At 38.8% G+C, this 23,664-nt stretch overlaps 1 protein-coding gene and 1 long non-coding RNA gene across 2 annotated transcripts; both read right to left on the minus strand.

Annotated features, from left to right (window-relative positions):
- Window positions 1-2,877: 2,877 nt before the first annotated feature.
- On the minus strand, window positions 2,878-9,991 carry LOC124170008. Its single transcript, XR_006867290.1, has 3 exons — window positions 9,929-9,991; window positions 7,478-7,552; window positions 2,878-2,964 (listed from the first exon to the last, which is right to left on the minus strand). It is a non-coding gene; the product is annotated as an uncharacterized LOC124170008 (long non-coding RNA).
- Window positions 9,992-14,900: 4,909 nt separating this feature from the next.
- LOC124170215 (piggyBac transposable element-derived protein 4-like) lies at window positions 14,901-17,306 on the minus strand. Its single transcript, XM_046548912.1, has 2 exons — window positions 15,143-17,306; window positions 14,901-14,966 (listed from the first exon to the last, which is right to left on the minus strand). The coding sequence occupies exons 1-2, from the start codon at window positions 15,940-15,942 to the stop codon at window positions 14,951-14,953; spliced, it is 816 nt and encodes a 271-aa protein (XP_046404868.1). The 5' UTR covers window positions 15,943-17,306; the 3' UTR covers window positions 14,901-14,950.
- Between the last annotated feature and the right edge of the window lie 6,358 nt (window positions 17,307-23,664).

Raw genomic sequence — 23,664 nt, forward strand, 5'->3', positions numbered from 1 at the left:
AGCTAAGAATCATTATGTTTGCTTCATATGGATCTTATGGATCATATGCTCAGCTGTCCAGCAACACCTTGTCTGGTAGTGTCCGCAAATATCCACAGGGAACAATGAAGCCTCGTTCGCTCAACTGGCTAAAGCACTCGACCGGAAATCGGGGGATCCGGGTTCGAATCCCGGTCAAGGTGAATGATTTTTTTTTCTCTGTGGATCTTTCGCACGATTGTGCATTGTGGGTGACTCCCGTAAAAGTTATCACCGCGGCTAGTCCCGGTATACTTTAAAACAAGAATATAATTATTGAAATTGAGAAAACTTGAGAAAATTAAGTGCACTACCTCATGAAGCAGAAGAGAAGTTTGAAACTGCAGGAAATAAATACAAATTTGTTGCCTTTAACCAAAAATTATCGCTATAATAGGGAGGCAGTTTCCTTCATCAAAGAAAACGACAGGCATTGATTGCGATTCGTTACCCACCATTAGTGCATTCATAACACACAAATTATTTGGTTTTAGAAATTCCTGTTTAGACGAATGTTAATGGTGTAATTTAACCTCATTTGAAAAAGGCCAGATTGGCGCACAAGCGATGCCACTCCATGTCACCTCACAACGGCCCAGATGCCATAAGAGTAGTCAGGAGTTGTAAATCTTCTAAGATTACCAATGCATGCACGAGGCACAGAGCTCAGGGAAACTTTACAGATATTGAAGGTAGATAATGGTCCTTACAGACTGATTACAGTGAAATGTCATAATAACGAAATCCTATGGACTGCCGAAATATGTTCGTTCAACTGAAATTTCGCTATACTGGAAATACGTTATACGGGAAATTTCGTTAATCGGGACAGAAAATAATTTCGTTATACTGAATATTATGTCACACTAGCGTTCGTTATAAGGAAATTTCACTGTATTTAAGATAGATAATGGTCTTTACCCCTGATTACATAAAACTGACTATAGAAAGTATTCAGATGATGTGTTGTGATTGTGATGAGGTATCCTTTTGCTCAAGTGGGACTGATACTACAGAAATTGACATCTACACCCATGTCTCGTATAGCGCAATTTCGATTAGCGTGATTTTGATATAGCGCAAATTCGTTTCTCAGAGAAACATTGCAATGCAGTGTAGCCTAATCACAAATCTTAAACGCCCTCATGATAAAATGTAAACTTGCGCTTAGTACACACGAAATTGCTATCATTTTATGCATATTAATATTATTGCTTGCCCCAAATATTCTTTTTTGTTTATTATTAATCAAAATCCGTTGCTTTGTAATGGCCAAAAGTATTACTCGTCATTAGGTCCAGATAGCCGGCCTACCAAAGTAATTTATCTCGTCTCCTTAGCAAAGTGATAATAGTTAATTTAGATCATCATTTAAGCGTGGGGCTAGTGGAAATGAGTTTTTTTTAAGCAATACTGTTTGAGACGTAATTTTTGCCGTCATAGGTTATCGGGCAATTGACTTCCAGGTAGAGGGTCTACGCTAAAGCCGTCAAGGTCATCGGATTTTCACGGGGGAGAAATGGAGCGGTGGCCGAGTTGCGTATGAATGGCATCAACACATGAAAGGGTCGGCTATAGAGTCTCAAACACAATGGCTTCGTTCCCTCCCCGTAGTCGTAGGCCCTCTGCATCTCAAGAATACAGATCAGCAGTAGAAGGTGATTTCGATAGAGCCATGCAGAGTAAAAACCAAGAGAAAATGGCAAAAAATAGGAATGCGTGTAGAAAAATCAAGAATTTATCTAGAAAAACTATAAACCTAGAAGAGGAATTGAAAGAGGTCAATTGCTTTGAAAATGGAGAGCGTCAAAGCGATATTGCGCGGAAGTTTAAACGCACGATGCCTTATTCTGAATAAAGACGAAGTTAAAACATCATTGACCTTAGCCGCACCAACTTCAACCTAGCGGTCTACACATACGGAAAGTTCATAGTGAATCAGTACAAAAAGACGAGAGTGGTAATCGCTCCGAGACATTTAGTGAAAGCTACGGTTGGTTCCAGAATTTAAACGGCAAGCAGGTATTTTCAGTGCGGCGATATCAGGTGAATCTGCAAGTGTTGATAGCGCAGTCACCGCAACATTTTCTGATGAACTCCAAGCTGTGATTGAAAGTGGCTCCTTTCCCCCTCGACTAGTTTTAAGTGTTGACGAGACGATATTCTTTTGGAAAAGAATGCATTCTCGTTCATTAATTTTCAGGGAAGGAAAACCTGGGTCAGGTTTCAAGGTGTTTAAAGACTGTTTCACGTTGCTGCTTATGACTCGGAGGACTTCAAATTAAAATGATTTAACATTCATAAACTCCGCTATCTATGAAATGGCTTTCAAAGTAGCATTTTCTTGTCATTTCAATGAGGGACAAAGCAAAAATGAGCTGCCTGGGTGACATAAAAGTTGTTTTTAGACTGGTTTGAAAAATTGTCAACTGCCGGCAATGCATTACGAACCCCTGAGATAGCAGATGTGAGCCCACCCGCACGACAGGAGCGAATTTCAAAAGCACGTAAGAATTTTTTTAACGTGAATAAAAGTATTTGAAAGCTTGCATACTATCTTTAAAGATATTTTAAACTATAAACATTTATATAAATAATGTTTTATAAGGCTATTTATGAGAATATATATGTTTTAGATAAAATTCAATACCCAAGACCTGTGCTACCAGGAACGCATGCCTTTCTTCCCAATGCTAAAACGCTGTCGTATAATGCAAATTCGTATAGCGCAAAGACCCCAAGGAAGGCATCCCTTGCGCTATACGAGACATGGGTGCATTATCAAATTTGAATATAAATTATTACAATTTACTCTAACTTTAGCATTTGAAAACAATTACAACATTGGGTGCACTTACTAACCTCTCTAAAGGAGACATTTTTTTCCACTGCACCTCCAAGAATTTCACTTTCTCCACAGGAATCAGATCATGATCCATTGCAGTGCTGAAATAAACAAGGAGCATCACGTTATTTCCATCAGCAATACTGATTTCAATGCGGAAGGGCACTGAATTGCACCCAAATTTTCAAAAAAACCCCCTTAGGAGTATTTGAAAGAAAGTGTAGGAAACCGATACCAAGGGATCGGTTCCCACGTGCCACCACCGGATGGCCTCCAAACTTCGCAGTGTGACGGAAAATGATATTGTAAAAGGTAAGCGATTTAGATCGAAAATCAATCAGACAGAGAATGAGGGCTAAAGTGGAGCCCTTCGAGGATACAACACACCGGGGCCAGCCCATAGTGAAAAAACGGTTGCATTTTAACGGTTACTGTTGGATTCAACAGTTGTTCCAAGTAACTGTTGAGATTTTCAACAGTATTTTTAACAGTTTTTCGCTGAAATAAACAATGCCTATCACACTTATATTGATCGTAATTATGGTTTACAACCATACTTTTAAGATTTAATTTCCTAATTACTGTGCGAACATGACAGAAGCGGTGATAATTGGTACATCGTCTTTTCGAATATGCATAAAGGACGTCACAATGGTCATACAATTTAAAAATGAATTCATATGTTGCAGTAGTTACGCTTTATCTAAAAATGATTTTTTTATATTACATTTTAAAAATAATTTTAAACAATATCTCCATTACAAACAATACCATTCATAGAAAAGAGCGAAAAAACACTTTTTATTTTGTTACCATAAAAGTTTCGTTATACCACCGTTAACATAACAATCTCAAACCCTGTCAGTTATTTACTATAGGGTATCATATGTCTTTTTGCATTCCTAAACTTGGAAATGGAACCCTCTATAACTAAACTTCGTGTGGCATAAGGCAGCTGCCTGGTTCCTTTGGAACACAATAATTAAACATTTCTCCAGTTCAAATTCCACCATTGCGCCTTCCGAATGTGGTGTCTCTGGTACCTTTTCCGTAACGGCGAATACCAGGTGCCAACGGACGAGATTGTTCGACTGCCCCTCTTATTTCCACGGAATTGGACTAACTCTTACAACGCTCACACATGTAGACTTTTATAATTAACATTCATGGAAACCTGTCTCTCACTTAGCAATTTATCTGAATAATTTTCTCCGTCAGTGCTGCACCCGACTCGTCCGTATTGTTTCAAATTCACTGATTGAGAAATTAAGCATGAGAGAAAGCCTATTGCTGGCATTAACAATGAGGAGGTGTCATCGCCTCGTCGAAAACTGGTCCCCAAATAATCAGTCATATTCTCGAACTATTAGGAAGTTAGCTTAAAATGTAGGCAATAACTTCATGGTTAATTAGAGTCCGGAGACATGGAAAAATCATTTTCGGCAGACGTATTCCTAAAAGCTTGGGGGCTAACTTAGCCTTTCGTCAAGCGCAATATTGGAGTTTCTGAGTTCAGGCGCAATTTGCCTACCCCGCAAAGATGTAAAATAACATAATTAACTCTCCGCACGGCTCAGTAGTTCACCTTTTAACTTATAAGCATCGTTATTAGCATAGTCTAACACGTAAATTAATTATTATTTTCTATGTATAACATAAGGCTATATTATATATGCGATAATGCTTTAATTTCGCTTTATTTTACCATTATTTTGCCTATTTATGCTAAATAATACCCAATTTATCTGTCGGTATAAATGCGAAAACCTAAATGCTGCTTGTAGCGTTACAAATCAAACATATTATGAGTACAAATTCCATGACACCTATTGGCAAGAAAAGCGCTGAGCCTGTCAGATCCATTGCTCCCAATGGAAGGTTAATGGTATGGTTATAAACAATAACTATGACCAATTTAAGTGCGATAGGCAATGTTTACGTTAATTTTGGTTTCTTAATCAATAATATAACAAACTGATCAACAATCGTTGCTCTCAACAATCAAATCAAATATCCTCCTGCAATACATAGATGCAAATGGCAGAAAGCAGTTATTCGTGTTTTTGAAAGTGTTCCACCAATTTTAAAAATCTGAAAAAAAATTTAGATTATATTGCAGAGTAGGGGTAGCAACGTATATTTTCTTCGACATGTATATTCATTCCTAAAGTTTGAAATTTAATTTTGAAATTTTCAAACTTATGTAAAAGCTGAGTTTTCGGTCCAAGAATTTTGAAAAAAATCAGAATGGTAGAATGTAATTGTATTTACATTTTAAAATCAAGATAACGATTTTATAAATATAAAAACTGGAGATATGGTTAAAAAACTAAAAATCGCGATTCAATTTTTTTGGGCTTATTTTCGACTGTTGAGACCTGAAACTTTGGGGAAACACATAATTTTTTATGCACTTTAAATGTATATTTTTTATTTTTCAAAATCTCTAGGGGCACTTTTCACCATCTTTACCTGCTTGACCCTTTTCACTTCATATATAGTATTGCAAGTGAAAGTTGATCAAATTAGACATAACAAAATACGTTTTTGGGCTAATGTTTATGCGTCAATTTCAACGACATTTACATTAGAGCAATGTCTCTTTTAGTTTCTGAGAGACAGTGCGGCACGTGAAATAATTTCTAACCAATTACAGCTCCCTTATGACAAACACAACACTGTAAGCACTAAGGTTAATAGGAAGGGCCAGGTTTTTAAAAGGCAGAATGAGATGACAAGTCTGGTTCCACACGTTTAATTGTCAGAGCATACAGGTACAAACTCCTTCTCTGAGATAAAACGCAAGACTCCCTTAAGTGTCTATCCCCTCCAAGAGGCTTCCTCCCGTGTCACGTCCATCTCGTGACCACCTTGACGTCTTCCTATTGGCCGCAAAAGGCCGCATGATCATTAACATCATACGCCTTCCCACGCCAGGATACTGCAACGTGTTAAGCGGCATAAAGTGTTGGAGGAATACGAGGAGACCAATTCCCACGCGAGAGCAAGTTGTTAATCGGAGTAGGGTGTCAGAGTCATGCACGAGGATGGATCCCACGCGAGAGGTTGCAACGTGTTATGATTTTCAGATACTAGACCCATCACTCGAACGCGACTCAGCGATTCTTCCGTTACCCCGAGAGCGAAACCCATGAAAGAACTAGCACAATAGCATATTGAGGATCGCTTTCCTTAGAATCGGAGAGGGCCATCGAAAAATTTGGTGAAAATGTCATTAGCGCTCAACACCTGTATGAATGCACGTGCGATATCATCGTGAGAGTGGAAGGTTTGGTTTTTCCGCGTAGTTTAACCGAGACATTGTCAGGCAGCTGAGCGCATGTTCCACCCAAAATGAGTAGCTAACAATAGGGCATACTACGCAGGTACGAAGTTGGATGTACAAGTTACATTACTTTAAAATACCGGCGTATTAGTAATTACTCGGGGGAAAATGAATGGATCAGAAAATAAAGGGTATGTAATGTTGGAAGTTATTTGGATTGTAACATTCATGAGCGATAAAACATTAAAACAACAGAATCTCCCCATTAACGCAAGTTCCTGCTGTGGGAAGGTTCATAAATAAGTGGGAGGGTCGGGCTTAATTGCCCAAGGGGAGGCACAAGGGTCTCGCTAAGCTGGGTCTCGGGCCGGGCCTGAATACAAGGGACCATAGCTACCTCTGCGGTTGGTTCCCATCCCCCGCGACAGCTATACCCGACGTCAGGTGTTCTGCATATAAAATGCCCATCGGCTCCACCCGATGTCCAGCGCGATAGGGTTAATAACCACAGGGCATCATGCACTGCCTCTGACTTTGGGGATCCTCCCGGTGGCGAAACATGCGGCCACTCATCACCGTCAATTCAATGATTGCTGCAATGTACCAGTTTTAGCCTCCCTTCCCGCCACGGACCACCCACTCAAACTTAATTCCCTTGAATTAACTTACATTTGGCTATTCAAAGCATTTCTTCCTCCCGGCCTAAATATCAACCGATAATCCCTTAATTGCCTCAGCTCACTCTTTCCCCCCCTCTTTGGACCCTACCTCCCCTCTATTTTCCCTTCTTCCCTCTGCTATCTTTCACCCTCAACCTACAGTCTTTTACCTAACTCCGAGGAAGGTGGTAATGCCACCAAAAATTCATTCTTAATGTGATTTTTTTATCTTTATTTACTGTGCTCTGTGATACTGCCCATCCTAGGGGTTTTTTTAGGTTATTTACCTCGCCGAGGATACAAAATGCAATGAATACGAAATGAATGAATGCAATCAAATAGAATACGTTGGATTTTTGACTGTTTGCTCCAGTTTGCACACGATAAAGCTCGCTCTCTGTTATTAATAAATATGTTCACTAATGCATGCATGTTTGTTTAAAGACATAAATATAATGGTTTAAAAGCCTTTCATTTCTGAAGGATATGAAAAAAATGGTGTCCATAACTGAAACCTCTCCATAGTGAACCTCTATAGATCAAATTGTCCAAGTTTTGGTCCCCTCCATTACGATGCAAAGAGGTTTCACTGTTTGTACATGTGTATATATTCATCATGATACAAAATGCAGTGAACACGAAACGAATGAATGCATTTAAAGAGCATACCTTGGATTTTCGACCGCTAGTTCCAGTTTCTCCAGGACTTCAATCAGGAACTTGAACACTGGATCCCGGATTTGACTGCGAGAAGATGAGTCTACACACATTTGCATTACCGATATACACACAACAGTGCATAAACACTTCTTTACCACAACTTATCACCTAAAAACAAGGTTCCCACTCAATCCAAATTATAAAATTCACCGTTTCTTTTTCCAGGTTTTCACGGTCTAAACGTCGTCAAATCCACGGTTTGTAGATAAGGCATTTCAGGCAGAAATATTGATCACGTAACAATCATCGGACGCACGTAAACTACAAATTTAACAAACGCGACAGACGCCGTGAATGCAAACGCCGCAATCAAAGTGCCATCTCTCTCTCTCATGACGTCACAAATCTTTTGCAAAATTCAGCTCTGGCCAAAGATTGTGAGTGGAAATATAGAGGGACCGGGGAGCCAGATGAGTTAAGAAGTAGTGTCTGAATTTTTGCAAGTGTTAATGAACACTTTGGTTACCATTCTTCCGGCTTTGGTACAGACTTAAGGTCAATGTGTCGCCATGGCACAAGGACCTATAATTGTGCTTAAAAAATTGCGATAAATCCACGTGACATTGCATTGAACATCGAATGGTATAGAAGCGTTTCAGCCTATCTATGAAGGTTTTTTGACCTTTCCATCAACGCTTCCTTAGTGACGGGATGATTATTGATATTATGGCTGCCAACATTGAATTGTACGAGGAGCAAAGCAGCTTATATTAAGTGCACCACCTCATGAAGCAGAAGGGAAGTTTGGAACTGCAGGAAATGAACACAAATTTGTTGCCTTTACCCAAAATTATCGTTATTATAGGGTGTTGCGATGCCTGCACGTGACTGACCTTGAAATACAATTATTCAAAATAATCCATTTTTCTTTTAATCTGTCAATCGTAGTTCTACGACCATAAAATCAAGATTGTGAGATTTTTAAGGTTTTTATGACGAAATTCACGGCTATTTCCAGGCTTTATCACGGTAGACGTAACTCACGGCTCATTCACGCTTTTAAGGTTTCCAAGATTGAGTGGTATCCCTGTAAACATCTAACAAACGGGAGCTATAAAAGACCAGGAGAGGCACAAGGGAAGACTAGGACACATTTTGGAGCAGAATATTTTGTTAAAATATTGGCGGCTTAAGTCAAATTTTTCTGCGATCCTTAGTTGCCTTGTCCCTCCTAAAATTCCACAGAAAATTTCTCAAGAAGTTGGACTGGGTTAGCACTGTGGAACTAATGCTTTTTCTGACTAGACATGACAATGATTTCAGTAGGCTCTGTTTAGAAATGACACTGCTTATATTCCTAAACGCCATTCTGACAATAAAAAATTGACATGATCAAAACGAAGACAACAAAATAAACTGCCATGATGAAGCCCCGAACCCTGGCCCCCTGGGTGGGAATCACGTACGCTACCACTACCCCTGACCTGACCTGTCTGCTAAGTAGTGCTAAATATTAGAATAATATACGGCCTGTGAAAAATACCACATGAAAATTAATTATTTACAGCCAAACTAAGTCCCATTCAACGGAACCACTACTACTTCAGGGATTACCTTCTCTTTACTCATAAATTATTCGCGTCCAGAGTTGACAACGGTTAAGTAAAATAAACGTTAAGTAGGAGGTTAAGGTTAAGGTTAAGTAAACGGTTAAGTAGGAGAAAAATATAGGGTGGCAGTTATGTAATTGTGTGTGCTTAAGAAAAGTTTTACGTAGAAAAATGAAGTTGAGTATACACACGGCATAATCTGAAATGATATTTAAACAATTATTCTCGGAGTTCACTTTGCAAGGTTTCACATAATAATGGAAAATATATGTGGCAGTATTTGCATAATTCTATGTGCTTAAGAAAAGTTTAAAGTTGAAGAATAAAGTTCAGCATACCCACAGCAAAATCTGACAATATACTTTAAAAATTACTTTGGATTTCACTTAACAAAGTTTCACATTCAATGTATTGGTAGGTTTTTACCCAGAATAATTTTACCAATAAGTTGCCAACATTTTATCACTTAAATTTATAGTTACAGTGAAATGTAATTGTAATGCAATCCTACGGACCGCGGAAATACGTTCGTTAAACAGATATTTCGTTATACTCGAAATACATTATACGGGAGATTTCGTATTATGGAATAGAAAATAATTTCGTTATACTGAATATTTCGTTACTTTGGGGTTCGTTATAAAGAAATTTTACTTGTTTACACTCAGGTTTGCGATACTTTACCGTAATTTTACGCATGTAAATTAATGGGTAAAAATGGGGTAAACTATCTTTTGTGCTGACTTGGGTTCTGCTCTCTTTTTTCATCCCTTAGCATACGGGCAACCCTACACACAAATGTGCGTGGTGCAGAAGAAATAAAAACAATTCCACTGTTATGTTTACTCACCCAGAGCATCGGCACAGCAATCGTTCTTGCTTTAGCAAATCCTTGAGCATGTACAGCGTAGAGATGTAGTAGTCCTTGCTGCAACAAAAAGGCAAAAAAAAAGTCTCGTGACATAGCTATTTTTTTACTTTGACCTAGTTTTGCTAGAGCCGCAATAGAGTCAAAATATACTTTCGGGCATGCAATTTCCAAGTAATTTCTGGGGGGGGGAGGAGTTTTACATGATCCCCATGCGAGGTCCCCTCTTCAACCCAGACCGCCCCTGCTAGGGACCCCCTCAATAATTGCTGTCGAAATGTGGCCTTATCTACATTTGACAATAATAACAATGAGTTTTAATTGCCCAAAGACCAAGGCACATTTGTCAATGTATAAGGCATGTCAATCATAAGCATAAGTTACTGAACAAAACATAAAATCAGTCTACACATATATCACAAATTAAAATTCAAAACAAAGAAAAGAAGAAAAAACACATTGTTAAACATTTCATCATGGTCTTTCGTGACTCACAAAAGTATTACTCCAAAGAATTATAGGAACCTAGCACAAGCAACCTTTTTAAATGCATTTTAAATGCACTAAACTTTCAACTATTTTTTATACCAGGAGGAAGTTTATTAAATAGTCATATCCCCTTTTACTGATGGTGGTTTCCTATCATATTTTTTTATTGCCTAAATCGAAAGATTATTACTCCTGGAGTACGCATTTCATGCTCTTGGATTTTTAAACGATGATATCTATTTTTCGCGATTAAATGAAAAGTGAAAATTTTAAAGCACGCGAAAATGCGATGCCCAAGTATGAATGCCGGGAAAACTCCGTGCGACGTCATTCTGGTTCCCACTGCCGAGAATGAGGTGACCTTGGGGCGAGGCTTTGAGCGCTGACATGACGCAGGATGCTAGCACGTACCCTGCTAGCTTGTAGTGCTTGTCTTAAATAAGGATTATTAATACCTTATCAAACGCAGGAAACTTTCCGACCATAGGCAGTTTTAATAGGTGATTATAAAGGAATGTTTCCCTGAGCTCTGCGCCTCATGCATGCATTGGTAATCTCAGACAACGTAAAACTCTTATCTACTCGTATAGAAACTAGGTCCCTGCAACGTCACACGGAGTGGAATCACATTGGTGCCAATCTGGCCTTTTTCAAATGCAGTTAAAATTGACCATTGCCATTCGTCTAAACCGGTATCTCTAAAACCAAATAATTTGTATATTATGAATACAGTAATGGTGGGTAATGAATCGCAATCAATGCCTTTCGTTTTCTTTGATGAAGGAAACTACCCTATTAACAGTTAAAAATTTCAACAGTTTTTTTAACAGTTTTTCACAAAGGGTCGACCGCCTCTCTTACGGATCGACCAGACTCACCTACAGGCGGCGAAGGGTTCCAAGCCCTCCTGGTAAGGATGGTACTCTCTGGTGGCTCTATGTCGCCTCGAGGGCTTCTTCTGCACACGGCCACCTTGGGGCTGCGTCCCTGGGCCTCCCGTGGCTGCGCCAACCGACACCATGGGCTGCAGAAGATGGTCGCTGCTTCAAACAGAAAATCAGTGCCCACGTGAGACGATTTTTCCTTTGTGGTTCAAGTTTGGCCCCTAATATACAGGGTGTCCCATTTATATAGACCACCTGAAATAACTTTTCGTTCAGATACAAATTCACTAATGTGTGACAAGCAAATGTTCATCAACAGTCAGGAGGACATTAATCCTTGTAGCTTTGTTATTTACTAAGATATGAACGGCTGTATGTCTACTTTAAAGGGTATCCTAAATTTAATATTCAAAAATTCATTTCCTCTCTTAAAGACCTATTCAAAAGTGGAGCACAGCGGACCATTAACACGAACACAATGTTATGAAAACATAATAAACTCGTCCACTGACTGTGGATGAGATTCTTACGACTGGTGTGCATATTACCATGTTTTCATTTGTTCACCCTCAACGTCAGCAAGTGGAGTAGTTCCAATACCCGCGTACTTGCACTAAGCACTAGCGTGTCAGTCATTTTTTTTCATACTGTTACATGGAGACGTCAAAACCAGCTGCTTGCACATGTAAAATAATTGGTTGTTCGGCATGAGAACTTGGAAGGATTAATTTTTAATACATATACAATCTAAATCACATTTGTACAAATATCTATTTTGAGGATACCTCCGAGCAGTTTGTGTACAGACTTTGACGACGTATTACTAGATGTTAATTAATTTCAATTGTGCTTATGGAACTGTTAAAGACACATTATCTTCATTCGTCTCCTAATTGTAACTCGAATACGTCAAATTTCCTCGTTATCTTTTCCCTTTTTACCACAAGCTAAGCCAGTGGCGCAGCGAAGGGATGTTAAGGGGGAGAAATTTTTAAGTTTAATCCATTTTACTTATTTGGTCAGTATTACTTATAGAATAGCGTTAGGATTAATCAAATATCCCTCAGGAAGCCATTAAAATCGCCATTTTGAACCATTATTCTTAACAATTTTCTGGAGGAGGCCCCCAGCAACTCCTGCTTACCCTGGTGGGTATGCAATACCCCCCACACCCGTAAGTATTTTACTACAGTATTCTAGAGATTAAGTAAGGTTTCCATGGAGCACTATTAAGAAGTGATCTGGGAGCCTCCCTTTCCTTCCAGCACTACCTTCTTCAATTCACTGTAAGGCCTACTCCCTTTCAATCTATCTAAAAATCCTATTCTTTTCCTTCCCCTCCCTCGTTTCCTTAACATTCTACCCTCTAACACCATGTTCAACATCCCCTCCCTGCTAAGTATTCGCTCCATCCATACCTTCTGTCTCCTTCGTACCTCGTCTAAAAGCTTTCTCTCCTCGCCAACCACATCTTGCACTTTGTCGTTCCTTTTCCTCTCCGTCCATTTCACCTTCCCCATTCTTCTGTTTGCACCTAAACCCCCCCTAGCCTTAATTCCTGGCTGTGCTCCTGAGCTAAGCATTCAAAATGGAAAATTCGCAAGAGGATTGGAAAAATGAGTTTATGTTGGAGTAAGCATCGCTATATTCGAGAATCCAGACAAGCAATGCGCCAACTATTGGCCGAATTAGGAATTAGAGCTCCAAGGATACCTAAGGAAACCACGTTGACTAATCATTGGTATTTCTGGGAATTTACTGATTTTTCTATTTATATTTTTGGTCCATCACAACGTCGCAAGTAATATACTTTAAGCCAGTGGCGCAGCGATGGGGTGTTATGGGGGATAAACCATGGGGCATTTAATGGGACAGTGGCTTGTTTAATGCACGTGGGGAAACCGACGTATTGCAATTTTTATATTCTAGCCGGCTGAGAATAACGTTATTTTTATCGCAGTCACTCATTTATGATCACTAGGAACCATTTGAGTAATGTCCGTGAGATACTAGAGGATATTTCGACTAAAATTCATTAATTCCCTAATCTTAACTGCTATTTGTCATTGCCCATGGCAATTGAAATACCTCCTCAAGGCCAAGAACTTTCTACATTAGTTATCGCAGTGCCTTGTCGACTCATCCTAATGCACCCATGTTATTGCCACAACATTATCCTCGATGCGTCAGCCATATTGGCAAATTACGTCACTGCTTGCAGCGCCATCACCGGTGATTTGAGGCTTGAATTGCCATACTCGACTCGATACTCGCGAGTAGTTTCCAACTCGTCTCGAGGTCAAAGAGTGATACGTCCCTTGTGAAGAGTAATACATAGTTACATTCATCTCATCTTCCCAGTCACCCTGCAAGGGCATCTGCTCGCGGGTGATAGCACTTGAACTATGGGAACCGCTAACCTGGTCTCCCACTAGCTCACGACTTTCGTCACAGAAGTGTTGAAACCTAGGAAGACAACTCACATATCATGGTCATCCATGCGGAAGGATACCTCACGCCGGAGCTTCGATGGGTTCGGAATACTCCCTTCCTCTTGTGTCATGTTGCGTAAAGGTAAAGGCCTGCAACGCAAAGAAAGCAAAGAAAAAAATCAGTTTAATTTCTATTATCCAATCACAGAGATAGAGCCCATCTGACCCGGAATACTTCTTTAAGTGGCGTAGCCAGGGGGGGGGGGGGATCTGGGGTGTCTGGACCCCCCGGCAAAATATAAAAGTACAACTACTTTCCTTAATAAAAGGAACAAATTATTAAAAATATGTATTTACAAATTATTTTTTCACAAATATAGTTTTTTCGACTGTGAAAAGAGTTAAAATTAGTTTGAAACCCGTTACTTATTACCCTATTTTTCAAAAATTTTCCCCCCTGGTTTTGGACCCCCCCCCAAACGAAATTCCTGGCTACGCCACTCTGCTATTGTGTTGCGTCATCGTCTAATCCATATGTGGGCCTGATACGCCAAGAACACAAGGCAAAAGTTAATTTCATTTTAATTTTCCAATAGCAAGGAGTGAGTCCATCTGAGTCGGGTTACCCCCTAGCGTTGCCTTCGTATAAACCCTGTAATAACTCAAGTATATCTTTGGGGCATACTAGAAAACGGGAAAGTAATTCAGCACGACCAAATTCGTGCGGTTCACTGATGCGGCCAAATCCAAACTAAGCTAATCAACTAATACTGCATAGATCAGAAGGATACGGAGTAATATTTTGGATAAAAATGGCAATTTTTACATAGATTAACCCATTCGCCTCTTAATTTTTCACGGATTTTCGGGGCCTAAGTTCCTATTTAATTTTCTTGAAATATTGATTTATATATTATCTTATAACTCAGGATTGCGAGCACTTATCTGAATGAAATTTGAACACAAGATTTATTTATTTATTTGTAGTGGAATCAGTGTAGTTATTTGTTGCAAAACATAATATTTATGCATTAGTTATAAACAAATTTTAAAAATGCAACTTTTGATTAACAATACCTTAATTTTTTTTATCAAAACATGCAATATTTTTTCAACCTCATCTTCATCGTTATGATGCGGATGTTACCCCTTGAAGTTTCCATATTGATACAATTTTATATTTTTACTTTATCGCCATTTCAGTGTTGAGGCAACCTGAAAACGAATGGTGGAAATGTAATACATTAGGATTGACGTTTTCTCGTTCATCTCAAGCTAAAATTCGTTACTTATTTATTATTGCGATTATACGTACGTAAAAATATAAGTTTCAAAGATATTGTAATAATTATATAAAAGCAAAATGTTTTACATGTAAATTTATTTCTTACCTCGATGTCTCTTTTGAATGATATTTTTTGAAGCATTCCGGAAGGTGTAATGCGACTTTGCATTTTTCGCATTCCCACCTACTTTCACTCTTCTTCTTCATCTGCTTACAAAGTTCACATATCCGTGATGGGTTCTTTTTCACTGCATTGGAAGGAATCCGATTGGGAAAATGAGCCCAGTTTGCTGCCTGAAATCTGATCGGTGATGGGCCAGATGTTGGTCGACCTCGTCGCCTGTATTCCGGCACATTTACTCGCTCTAGGATTTGCTCTGCTACATTTTCCCTGAAGTCATCGAATAGCAGTTTTTTGCCTCTTACTTTTTGAAATAACACATATGAATTATACAGCGCCATGTCCATAATGTAAAAAAATATTTTCCGATAACCTTTTGCATATCGGCGCATGATGGAGAATGATGCCAATTGCTGATCCTGCCGGTCTACGGCGTTCATCTGCTTATTGTAGTCGATAACTGCCTGAGGTTTTACAATAGCCTCTTTAGTTTTCATCGACATCTTTCCCGTTTTTACCATTTTTGGTTGTTTATGGTACGTTGACAAAACATGCACCTCTTTTTTGTCCTTCCACTTATAAGCGGCAATTCCTCTGCAGTACAGCACTTCCATTTCCCCTTTCTTCAAATGCATTGATTTGAACTCCTTCGGCATATTCTTCCTATTCATTCTTACCGTTCCAACCGCGTTTATTTTTTCATTTATCAATTTATGAAACAGGGTTGGTGATGTAAACCAATTGTCCAATGCTACTGTGTACCCCATTTGATAATAGGGCTTCATTAGTTCGAGGACTATGGCTTCACTACATGGTACTCAATCGGCTCTGGCTGGATTTGCTCCGGTATAGATGGAAAATTGCATGCAGTAACCAGAATCACTTTCGCAGATTTTATAAAACTTCACTCCAAATCGCACACGTTTACTGGGATTATACTGCACATAAGATAACCTTCCGCGGAATTTCATCAAACTCTCATCTACCGCAAGATTTTGCTGTGGGTCATACATTGTTGAAAACTTTCTGTTCATATAGTCAATCACAGGAGAAACCTTTCGCAGTTTGTTATTGTTATCTAAATTTTCATTGTTGACGAAATGTAGAAATTTTGAAAGAAGTAGAAATCGTCTATATGGCATCACTTTGCTAAAAAATGGTGTTTCAGTAACTACTCGTGGACTCCAATATTTTTTTATTTTGTTTTTTCTTACTTGGGCCATCAGTACACACAATGCAAAATATGATTGTAATTCTTCGGCACTAGTGTTGAACCATTCCTTTGTCAAAGTACTTTTGCGAGTTGATGGAGACTTCAAATAGTAATCCGCATATCTGTTCGTTTCCAAACACACTGAATTCCAAAAATCAACTTCTAAAGTATTGAAAAAAAAAATCTACCTCACTCGGTTCACATCCCAGTTTTCTCAGAACAGTTGACTTCACCCCAGGTGAAGCCGTAAATTCGAAATTACTCACACCCTTTCTATTTTTGGACCACTTCCATTCTTCATTGTTATTCTTCAGATTCAACTCTGCGGACCGCGTCTCCTCATCTTCACTTTCACTATCACTGCTTGACTCTTCTTCCATAGAACCAGAAATATTATCGTCACTCTCGTCACTTTCATAATCACTTTCAAGAAGAAGATCTTCCACATCTCGATCAGCCAATGATCCACGTGCCTTATTCATTTTCAAGGGTTTACGTGCTTCCAAACCACAGAAATATTTCTGAAGAACTGAGTAGTGTAGTGTGGTTCAGTAGAACGCGCGTTCTATTTGTTGGCAGAAATTGTTTACAAAGTAATACACTATCTTCATCCCCAGCACTTCGCTTTCATACACCCTGAATTGGTAACATAGTTTCTACTTCCGAGTGCATCATCGGCAGCTTCGCACTGACACCGGCTCACCGAAGCGACGGGAGATCAGATTTCTTATAACTTTGTAGCTAACCGCATAGGATGTATTACTATATCCTTATCACCAGCATTAGCTTTCATTCACAGAGACTTGATTACATAGGCTCTACTCCCGAGTGATTCATCGGCAGTTTAGCGGTGACTTCGGCTCACCAAAGCGATGGGAGATCGCTCACTCAAAAATGTGTTACAAAGAAAAACATAATGTATGAAATAAAACAAAGGCATATGTGTAAAGAACACACAACATACGATAGTAAGCAACAAAGTAATACCAAATTCGGAAAGAACATGCAAAACTGATGCGGTGGTAGATCACGAAAAAAGCACGTCGCCTCACAAATCACAAGCAGAGCTTAATATTAGAATAAATGTTAATAAAATATTTAACACCCAGATAAAAAATGTGGTAATATATGCATAAACATCTACTAAAAAAAAGAATAGCTTTAGGTCATTTAGGTCCCACGCCGCAGCAAGAAAAATATGCCTTTCACGCAACCGGCGATTCGCCGGCTCTTTACCTTAAGGCTAATCGAGACAGGCCGGCGAATCGCCGGCTCTTTACCCGAATGGGTTAAGGTCTAAGAGAGTTTCCCCCACAAGGACATTATTTTCTATCATTTTCGTTTTTTTAAAACTCCCTTAAAATTACACATTACCTCAGTAATTAGAGGATCGTGTTTCACCAAAGACGTTTTCTGAGATGTGGGTTTAAATAGGAGGTGATAATATGGGCTTAAAGTGTTCAGCTCGGCAATTTTTTATATACAACTTATTTCTCAAGTTAATTTTGATTTCTAAACGGTTAGGTCCCTCTCATGATGACTTTGACGACATGTAATATACTACTCAAAGCATTGTTTAAGTCACGAAATATTTCACAAGGAGTGGATTAAATGATCTGGAAAACTCTTAATACTTGCACTAAGAGCATCAGGAATGCAGGGCATCTGTGCGATGAATCATATACCTCATGGCTACCAAGATAGAAACTTTATATTGTTAGGATATACACATGCACATAGCCATGGTCGCAATGTCTGAAACAATATAAACAAAGTGAACAAATATAATGCCCTTTTCTATTATTTTTTTATGCAGGGGTTCTTGGCGGGGATTCAGGGGGGGGGAGGTGGCCAAAGGGATCATGACCCCTCACCCAATGGGGAACATGCACAATTTTTTAAAAGTGCTTTAATAAGAAGTTCCCTCCCTCAAGCGTACTCGCCCAAAATTTCGCGGATGACTAATGTTTTTTAGCCGAGTTATGAGTCTTTAAAAATTAATCTTCATCGGCTGCTTAAAAAACACGACGTCATCAGAGCGTGACGTCACGGCACGGTATACACCGATGACAGACTGAGGCAGTGGATAGAAAACCGGTCTATGCATGGGGCTAAAATGCAAATTTGGCGAGAATGATTGCTGGTCCAACGTCAAAATGTAGTTTATGAATATATTGGGTTTCCAAGGCGTTGTTGAAATAAATAAAGGGGATTGATTGTTTGGGGAGAAAAGGAAAGATTGAATGAAAATAAGTTGATTGCACGCTGATCCATGCTGATCACCTACATCATTTGCTTATTGGAATATGTGTATTGCAGCATGGATATCCAATAGAAAAACGTGTAAAATCATGTATAGTGCTCCGGGACTCAAGTACCTCTATTTTCTCGCCGGAGAAGGTTTTGCTTGTGTCCTAAAGGACAAAAATAATAGGAAAAAGTGGTTGATGACCAACAAAATGGAGCTATATACTTTATCTACATTGTCAACGGATTATTTCTCAAAGTAAGTACACTCTTGAACCAGGGTTACAGTAGGGTTTTATTGAATTGCCAGTTTTTCTCGGATAACCACCAAAGGGCAGACATAGCTCAAATATGAGTTTTACTTCGATATCTTGCATTAACCCCTTGGTTGGGGGCAGAAATTTCCTTATCTTTCACCTGTTGGGAGCAAATCCACCGATTTTCGGAGATGACATTTTCGAAAAAAAATTTATAGTAAAGCTATTGCACAAAAATGGCAATATACTTAAAATATATTGGTATAGAACCTCTGACAAAGCGAAAAACATGCAATGATGCATAAAGAATGAATATTCACGCCTTCTCCGCATAACATTGCGACGCGACGGCACGCGCGACTATAGTCACTCTCACTCTCACTATAGTCGCGCGTGCCGTCGCGTCGGAGCAGAGTCCGCTTGCGACAATAGTCACTCTCTCCAGTTAAGGGGTTAAGGCTCTACTCTCTCAGCCAATTGAATGGTGTACCGTGCGATGACATCGGAAGGCGTTTCAGGTCACCTGACTTCAAGCGATATTCAAGCACTTTTCATTAGCATTTACTGATGTTTGCGGAGTACTAGGAGAGTTTTGGCTTATATATTTGGACTTGTGAGAAAATTGTCTATTCAATGAGACTTACTAGCATGATGAACAAATTTCATGCACGTTCCCCGTTGTATCAAAATAATTTAAATATTTATTAGTTTAATAGTTTTTGTATCCTTCTGAAAGAGTACAGAGATTGTGTATAAGCAAATGCATAGCTACACGTGAGAGAAATTTTGAGTTGCATTTATCGTAGAGGGAAGCATTCCATAAAAAAAACGTTTTAAGTGGGAAATTGTGCCTTACCCAGGCCAAGACCTCCCCCCCCTCTAAATTTAAAGTTGAATTCGCTCCTGGTTCGTGAAGATCCATAATCAAGAAATATTTTATGTACTGCACTGACTCGCTTGTTAATTTTTGATACACTTATCAAAGAATGTACTAGCTCCCAATAAATATTACTTTTCCTTTTCCACATTTGCCTTTAATTTGCATGCATCAACCCGAGGAAAACCCATATGCTGTCCTGGTGTCTTAGTGGGTCTTACAAATATCAAACCAATGAAACTGCTCTGTTAGTTCTCATAATTTGGAGAGTTCCAATTCCCAAAAGGTGTGTTTTCGTCGCACTATCAGAGTGAAGGGTGTTTTGAGCCGAAGACAATAGACTTGAAAAAAATGGAATCGAAAGAGAATGTAGTGATTTGAACTTCACGGCAAATGCTGAGCACCCGACGCTAACGCCATCTGAACATGTTGTACGCAAAACACTGCCCTTCGAACGGCGTTTTGCGAGGAGTGGGAATACCAGGGCTTTAGGGTGTTCTATACCTCCGCGAAAAACGGCTCTGCAGACTTCAGGTTGCTCGCCATTTGCTCGCTTATTATACACTCTGGAGAGAACTTGTTTTGGATATGGTTTAAGCTAAGATTATTGTTCTCGGCAAGCGAAAAAAAAATATTTGAAAAGCATTTGTTAATTAGTTATTGGCGCTGAAAAACACAATAAAACGCCTGTTTTCTCGATGTAATTCTACCACGTAGAAAGCGCAATTTGAATTTTTTTTTGGGAAATGAGAACATTCTTCCTTCTTCTTGGAAATAAGATACGTTTCATCAATGTGATCTTTGTAATAACCACGCTATAGCCCAATTTCCCGAGCGTGTTTTCTCAACGTCAAGCGCCTACGATCTTTTCTTCCATGGCGCTGCTGTATGACCCCCCACTCTCGGTGAAAGAGCTTCTCACCCCACAGCAGTCTCTCTCATTACCTCCCCTCCATCGTCTCTTGGGTCCCCTCCATCTGTTTTTTTTTCCTCTATGCTTTCCTCGACCTAAGAAGCCCGTCTGACCCAGCAGGCCAACAGTTTTCTTTTCGTTATTATCCGAAGCCCTGTGTACTTGTGTTGCGAGCGGCATGTTTGAAACGGGGCTAGCGCGAGTTTTCAAGTTTTCTGTTCTTATGTATGGAAAGTGAAAGGAAATCAAAGAGGAAGCATATCTTATGTGGGAAGGTGGAAAAGAAGTACTAGGAATAATGGTGAATATATAAATCCTTTTGAAGTGCGCTTCATTAATAATAGTTTGTATATCTTTAGACACGTATTTTCATCCACGTAAAATCTCTAATAACGTGTTGCAGCTAATAAATAGACTATCAAATTATTTTAACCATTTTAGTCATTACAAACCTGCAACAATAGATGTTATTTACACTGCAGAAGGAGAAACAGCTTTTAAGTAAGTACATCTCGATAATGTATTGGCTATGACTATAATATATTAATTTTTGTAACCAAGCATTGAAAATAAGATGAATATAGAGAATATACTGCACATTATCAATTAGATCCTAGGTTACACCATTGCCTTTTAAGTTCTCGCAGACGATAATCAAGAATAAATATTTCACCGAGTAGGTAATATAACGTGCATATCTTCATTTCGTGTCTAAATATTTTCAAAAGTAACCGTTATGTCATCAAAACACGATATGAAAAGTATCACGCTGGTTTATTTGTCTTGCATTTCCGACATATATGTTTCTCGATAACTTGCAACCGAGGGGGAAAACTTCGAAAAGTTATTTTCTTATAAAAATATTCTTATCATTAAAATTACTATTATTAATTATTACGTGAGTCACCCAAAAGAAAGAATTTGAACTGGAACCACCGTATCACTAAGGAGGGGTTGATGTTTGGTCGATGTAATACAGCGATGACGTCAAGATAACCGAATTTAATCGTTAACTATCTCCTATTTACGTAAATATGCTTGTTGTATACAAACAATAGATACACGAGATCCTGCCTGCGAACCAGTTTTACAAGTATAAGGCAAGAATTTTACTTGTGTAGCAGGAATGACGAGAAAACAAGCAATACACACGGATAAAACTTGAATGTGGGATATTTATTTCGCTCGAGTGAAGTTATGCAAACTAACTTCGCGGTATATCTCTCACCAACAATCTGTTTCACGTGCTGCTTACACTCTTCTGAGCGATTGATTCTCTCAATGAATGGTTCTCACTACAGGTCGTAATGAACCGAAACTCTGATGATGAATGCAACATTTCTCGGAAGTGGGCGGCAACTTCCGCGATTTTTCAATTCTAATTTTTGTGAGAATGACTGAACGAGGTAGTTAGTTTTTTTTGCCCATCCATCGACCGAATTATTAACTAAAATTACGATTTCGTGTCAGAGTAAACGACCACATTGCGATATAAATATGCGAGACTTCATATAAAATACTAGTCCACAGGATCAGGTAGACTCATTATATTTAACTGTTGAAATTCTTCGGCATAATAATGCGTCTAGAACTTTATGACAAATAAATGTAATTTTATTAAAAATTCTTCTGTTTAGAATGATACTAACATCACCGAAGCGCGGTTGTAGTCTTTGGGAAGAAACTAAAATTTCTCAGGAGCATTACCCGATCAATTTTTCTCTACCCCTCAGTACACTGTATGACCCTTCCGGGATGGAACCCTGCATTGAAGTTAGGTCTTCTACTTGATATGTTTCCCATTTTATTAATTCAGAAGGGAATTTTAGTTCTTATACTCCACTATTATTTAACATGAATGAGAATACATATATACCAAGACTGTTATTTGCCACGAAAAAAACATTTCGCTTAGCCGCGATTCAAACCCAGATCCTCCCGATTTCCGGTCAGCTACATTACCAAGTAATTTTTTTCTAGGCGAATCTTAGACACAAGTAAAAGGAGAATTTCATATTCAAGGAAAAAGGTTGCTTCGAGGTATAATTGGTAGCATATTTGACCGGCCATCGGGGATATCCGGGTTCGAATCCCAAGTTAGTCAAATGATTTTTTCATGTCGATTATCATACTTATTTAACTATGCACTAGTGTATTTAACTATGCACTCGTGCGCGTGACTGCGTACAAAGTTGCTTTTTCGACGCAGTACTTTGTATGGATGAGAGCACAAAACCTTTTGCATGTGACGCAGGAGTATCCTCTTTCACAAATAACTGTAACCACTGTACGATAGATAATATTTAGTTGCCGTTCCATGCTTAACAACTTTATTTGGTAGAATGATTAATGATTTTCAAACGCTCTACATAAAAACATATACTTAATTCAACCTACAAATAAAATCCGAAGATTCAAACGTAATGGAGCGGAATTTTTCCATATTGAAACAAACACTTGCAATTTTCCACGATTATAAGAAAAGTTATTGTGACCTAGATTTCAATGATATAACAACATCTTCAACGTACAAATGGCGTGTTATTCATTCAATGTATCTTCTTGGGACTAAGTTATGTCTGATTCTGAACTAATGGATTCGACTTTGCCAATATTTGGCCCGCTTTAATTTCGTAGGGGATAAATTATTTCTAATGCCTTTACTAATTTACTTTGAAAAATTGCGAGAAATATTCCTCCTTCCGTTAATTATGTAGAAGATAAGGAGCATACGATAGAAATTCAGGGAAAAAGGTTCTGCCCAAAATAAAAGGATAATTATGGTAAAGCTAGAGACTAAGCCGGTAGATACCGTAGTGGTACATGTTAACATACCTACGACGGACTACTAGGATGAAGAAGTTTAAGGCGTCTGAAGATATCACCGCAGTAACCAAACAGGTAAGACGTGAAGAAAACCTTATAATTTTAGGTGATTGGAAGGAGAAGGGTTTGGGTGTCAATATTGACTGAGAAAAATAGTATTCTATGATTCGCTGA

This window comes from Ischnura elegans, chromosome 13 (genome assembly GCF_921293095.1).
Source record: "Ischnura elegans chromosome 13, ioIscEleg1.1, whole genome shotgun sequence".
In the NCBI taxonomy this organism is placed as follows: Eukaryota; Metazoa; Arthropoda; class Insecta; order Odonata; family Coenagrionidae; genus Ischnura; species Ischnura elegans.

What these genes read in the sequence shown, in the direction of transcription:
- LOC124170215 (XM_046548912.1), bottom strand. Translation starts at nt 15,942, where the DNA reads ATGAAGCCCTATTATCAAATGGGGTACACAGTAGCATTGGACAATTGG.